The sequence below is a fragment of the Oncorhynchus mykiss genome, chromosome 22 (genome assembly GCF_057628025.1).
Source record: "Oncorhynchus mykiss isolate SJ-2025 chromosome 22, ASM5762802v1, whole genome shotgun sequence".
Taxonomy (NCBI): Eukaryota; Metazoa; Chordata; class Actinopteri; order Salmoniformes; family Salmonidae; genus Oncorhynchus; species Oncorhynchus mykiss.
Genome location: NC_143043.1, coordinates 49,246,770 through 49,252,638, shown reverse-complemented (window position 1 = coordinate 49,252,638; position 5,869 = coordinate 49,246,770). Strand labels below are relative to the sequence as shown.

General features: G+C 42.9%; 1 protein-coding gene across 1 annotated transcript; it reads right to left on the bottom strand.

Moving 5' to 3' along the window:
- Nucleotides 1-4,430: 4,430 nt before the first annotated feature.
- LOC149972882 (trace amine-associated receptor 13c-like) lies at nt 4,431-5,390 on the bottom strand. Its single transcript, XM_090216379.1, has one exon. The coding sequence runs from the start codon at nt 5,388-5,390 to the stop codon at nt 4,431-4,433; it is 960 nt and encodes a 319-aa protein (XP_090072505.1).
- Nucleotides 5,391-5,869: the final 479 nt, after the last annotated feature.

Here is a 5,869-nt window from a genome sequence, read left to right as displayed (position 1 = left end):
GCATACTTCAGTGTTGCTTGCCTCGAAGCGAGCATTGAAGTAATTTAGCACGTCTGGTAGGCACGTGCAACTGGGCAGCTCGAGGCTGTGCTTCCCTTAGTGCTTCCCTTAGGAGTCTGTAATACTTTGCAAGTCCTGCCACATCCGACGAGCCGGTGTATCACAACGTAACCTTAGTAACCTTAGTACTGTATTGACGCTTTCCTTGTTTGATAGTTTGTCAGAGTTCGTCAGAGTTCGTCAGAGGGCATAGCAGGATATCTTAAAAGCTTCTGGGTTAGAGTCCCGCTACTTGAAAGAGGCAGCTCTAGCCTTTAGCTTTACCCTTTAGCTCAGTTCAGAATTTGCCTGTAACCCATGGCTTCTACTTGTGGTATATATGTACAGTCACTGTTGGGACGACGTCCTCGATGCATTTATTGATTAAGCCAGTGACTGATGTGGTGTACTCCTCATAGCCATCGGAAGAATCACAAACATATTCCAGTCTGTGCTAGCAAAACATTCCTGTAGCTTAGCATCTGCTTAGCATCTGATACTTATTTTCCACCATAATTTGCAAATAAATTCATTAAAAATCCTACAATGTGATTTTCTGGATTTCTTTTCTCATTTTGTCTGTCATAGTTGAAGTGTACCTATGATGAATATTACAGGCCTCTCTCATCTTTTTAAGTGGGAGAACTTGCACAATTGGTGGCTGACTAAATACTTTTTTCCCACTGTACTTAAACTCATGCAGACCTACCTGGATCTTACTCACAAGCTTACTACACAGCAGCTCCATAAATTAACTACAACAATTCCCAACTGTTTCAAATGTTCAAACACATTTTCTTTAAGTTCAACAAGGTCACTTCACGACACATCAATACCCAGGACATTACTTTTCATTTCAGACATGTGCTTTAGTTCAAAGAAACAGCTGTACTATCAAGTTAAGTAAGCACACCCTAAATAGTGTGAGAACATCCGGACAGGATGTCCTTAAAAGGTCATTAAAACAGGACACAGGAAACTCCTCAATCACTTTTTGACAGCAACCGTCTACTATATTCTCTCTCCCGTCACAAGACCCACTTGTTGATTCTAATTTATAATACCATCTTACGCCTCACTCCCTCTTATCTGAAATACCAACTGCAGCCCTCATCCTCCACATACAACACCCGTTCTGCCAGTCGCATTCTGTTCAAGGTCCCCAAAGAACACACATCCCTGGGTTGCTCTTCTTTTCAGTTCGCTGCAGCTTACAACTGGAACGAGCTGCAAAAAACACTCAAACTGGACCGTTTTATTTGCATCTCTTCATTCAAAGACTCAATCATTGACACTCTTACTGACAGTTGTTTTGCAATGCTATGTTGTTGTCTTAGGTCTCACTTTATGTAGTGTTTTGGTGTCAATCTTGTTGTGATTTGCTTTTTGTGGTATATTTTAATTAATTTTTTTATTTTGAATTCCAGCCCTCATCCCCGCAGGAGGCCTTTTGCCTTTTGGTAGGCCGTCATTGTGAATAAGAATTTGTTGACTTGCCTGGTTAAATAAAGGTAAAAAAATAAATAATAATGATAATATTAATAATATTATAATATATACATGAATAATAATTGCTACAGAACTCTCACTAACGGGTGCCCCAAATTTTGGATTATACAAGACACGCCTTAAAATATGTTAATGAGCCAGAGACTCTTTTCACACCAACAAACGTTTCCCGACAATGCACCATAATTAGTCAGTATGTCAGTGATAAAATTACAAAATCGGATAAAAGTGCAGATCCGGATCCCTCACCCTGAACTTCAAAGCAGAGAACTGGTGTAAACCTGGTCGTTACGACGGACTGGTGCTGGAGCTGCCGCCACACACTGACAATGGACAGTTTCATGTACCATCAACCAGGGAACTCTGTCCCGTTCAGGTGAATCGTAACCATCTCAGAGGTCCTTGCTTCACTGGTAGCTGTATCTCTGAATCACGCTCGTGCCGCTCTCGGGAGAAGAGGAGCGCAGTCTACCTCCCCATGGTGCATTCTACAGAAGAGGAGCGCTATCGACCTCGCGGTGAGGCCCTCTACAGAAAATGAGCGCTGTCGATCTCCCGGTGACGCCCTCTACAGGAGAGGAGCCCTGTCGACCTGTCGGTGACGCCCTCTACAGGAGAGGAGCCTTGTCGACCTCCCGGTGACGCCCTCTACAGGAGAGGAGCACTGTCAACCTCTTGATGACGCCATCTACAGGAGAGGAGCCCTGTCGACCTCTCGGTGACGCCCACTACAGGAGAGGAGCCCTGTCGACCTCTCGGTGACGCCCTCTACAGGAGAGGAGCCCTGTCGACCTCTCGGTGACGCCCTCTACAGGAGAGGAGCCCTGTCGACCTCTCGGTGACGCCCTCTACAGGAGAGGAGCCCTGTCGACCTCTCGGTGACGCCCTCTACAGGAGAGGAACCCTGTCGACCTCTCGGTGACGCCCTCTACAGGACAGGAGCCCTGTCGACCTCCCGGTGACGCCCTCTACAGAAGAGGAGCCCTGTCGACCTCTCGGTGATGCCCTCTACAGGAGAGGAACCCTGTCAACCTCTCGGTGACGCCCTCTACAGGAGAGGAACCCTGTCGACCTCTCGGTGACACCCTCTACAGGAGAGGAACCCTGTCGACCTCTCGGTGACACCCTCTACAGGAGAGGAACCCTGTCGACCTCTCGGTGACGCCCTCTACAGGAGAGGAGCCCTGTCGACCTCTCGGTGACGCCCTCTACAGAAGAGGAGCGCTGTTGACCTCCCGGTGAGTCCCTCTATAGAAGAAGACATCTACATCAACTTCAGGGACATTTCTGTTAGGACTGGATCATTGCTCCTTTGCCACAGAGATTGCCCATTCTCACTGAACAGCACCAAGCATTTCATCCTGACAACATTGATACAACCGGTGTGTGCCCAGTGGGTGTAAAACACTGCAGTAATTTGAAAATGTAGCTTTTTCTTCCAACGTCTTGGATTTGAGATAAAATGTTTCTTATGATGCAACATTACACAATGTCACCTTTTATTGAGGGTATTTTCATAAATATCTGTTTCCCATTTAGAAACGAAAACGTCTTATGTATCTAGTCCCCACAATTGAAAAATATAAGTTCATGGGCAACTTCACTTGTAGTGTATTAAAGGTAGTAACCCTTTAATTGTAATGTTCAGTCATTTATAAAGTACTTCAAAAGTATGAATAGTCCTCACTTTAGATTAAAGACTACACAAATACTTTACTAATGATTATTAAATGGTTTATAAGGTCATGTATTAAACATCTTATGAATGATCTTACAAATCATTATTACATACTATAAAAGTTGTTTATGAATGTTTGAATGACTAGCTCAGGTCAGGGGTCACACCAGAGCAGCTCTCCAAGATTCTGTTGAATCTGAATGAATATTGAGATTAGTAATACTTTATAATGGCACTTTGAAATAAACTTTTTAGAATGGATTAGTAAATCGTTTATTCATCAAACATTTATCATTACTGAATGCTGGAAGAAAAAGCTACATTTTCAAACCTTTTTACTGCAGTGTTTTACACCCACTAGTCACAAACTGGTTGTTGAGACAGGAGGGGTAAGGAGACACTGTGGCCCCATCCGATGATAACCCAAACAGGGCCCGAACAGGCGAGATATAACCCCACCCACTTTGCCAAAGCACAGCCCCCACACCACTAGAGGAATATCTTCAACCACCAACCTACCATCCTGAGACAAGGCTGAGTATAGCCCACAAAGATCTCCGCCACGGCACAACTGGAGGGCGGGCAACAACCCAGACAGGAAGACCACGTCAGCGAATCAACCCACTCAAGTGACGCACCCCTCCTAGGGACTGCATGGAAGAGCAACAGTAAGCCAGTGACCCAGCCCCTGTAACAGGTTAGAGGAAGAGAATCCCAGGGGAGAGAGGGCAACGGGCCAGGCAGAGACAGCAAGGGCGGTTCGTTGCTACAGATCCTTTCCATTCACTTTCACATTCCTGGGCCAGACTACACTCAATCATATGACCTACTAGAGGGTGATGTTAAAGAACGTATGGAATGATCCATGACGTCCTCAAAATGTACTTTCAGAAATCTTACATACCATTTTTCATTAAATAACATGCATCAACCAGAGACTTTGGCATTTGGAATATACACTCCAAATGTATTACAATGTCTTTAACAAAACAAGCTAATGCCTTCTTATGCCTTCTCCAAGTCATTCCATTCCAATCCAGTCAAATCATTCTGTATCAACATCACATGTATCACATCTATTATGACAACACAGAGATAAGTAATGTCAGCGTATTGTTACATGAAAGAGGAAATTATAACATAACAGTATAACATGACTATATCTAACCTGTGTTTGTCAAACTTATGAATAAAAACATAGGAACTATGAACGCCTTAACTTCACCCGAGTTAAAATACGTTTAGCTGTCACTTTGAACCATGGATAAAAGAAAGCATAAATTATTGGATTAATTAAGGAATTAAGTAGTGGCAAAAAGCTGATGATGAATGACGATAAATTGTCAATTAAAAGAAAAAATAAATACAAATGAAAAGGAATCCAACAGCTTAGATAGGTGAAAACAACAATAGATAGAGTTTTTGCTGCTTTTCTCTCAGACTTATTTGCCTGTACAGTTTTAACACCAGACACACTGGGAGCCTCTTTTGAAAATACCTTTCTGGCCTGTGATCTGGCCACCACAAAGATTTTCAAATAAAGTGTTATAATAATAGAGCACGGGACAACCATTGTAATTACAAGGTCAATTACAGTACCCCAGGTTACTCCTTCAACAATAAAACATTCTTTCAAACACCTACTTGGGACCTGTACATTTACAAAAATGTTTACAGTAGCAGCATAATATATGATACAACAACACCAGGTAATGGATATACAACACATCATTCTTGTTATTGTTATTTTAGAGTGGTACAATAAAGGATAACACACAGAAACATAGCGGTCAATAGATATCAAGACCAAATTGCCCAGAGATAAAGAAGCACATAAACAACTGATGTAGAAATAAAACACACAGAAATATTCCCCAAAACCCCAGCATGATTCCATTATTGCTATCGTTGTTATTGGTATCACAATCAGTCCCACCAGGAGATCTGACCCAGCCAGAGAGAGGATGAACAGGTTGGTTGTAGTGTGGAGCTGCTTGAAGTGAGAGATGGAGATGATCACCAGTATGTTCAAAAATACTGTAACTGCTGAAATCACTGAGAAGAAGATGTACAGTGTTATGTAGATAGATGTCCATAGCAAAGCCTTTCTGCATGAAGAGTTTCTGTCTTGAAAACAGTATTGAATATCTTCATGTTCCTCCATTTGTAATAAAGGGTCAAAATGCAGAGATCTCCTGCTACTGCTTGGTCCTGTGTGTGACCCTGCCAGGTCCGCCTTCTGACAAACTCTGAGCTCTGCCTCTCTATTTATCCCTGATTCACTGACAGACACTCCCCTCCCCAGTGTCTCTCGACACACACACACACACACACACACACACACACACACACACACACACACACACACACACACACACACACACACACAAATAAAACAATGGTTGGTTAAATAAATCATTTGTGAAAGCATGATGTAATGTGTGACAGGATTGGAAGTTTCTCTGCCCACCTTGCCTGTCCTTCAGCCTTACTGATAGTTAGAAGCCTTACTGATAGTTAGAAAAGGTACATTTTCTCAACTGAGCATTTTAAAGGGGAAAATATAGTGTGGGTGATGTTTTGGTCACTCAAAGGCTATTTCCATGGGAAATATGATAACTGTGCAGACTAACTGGTTTGGGT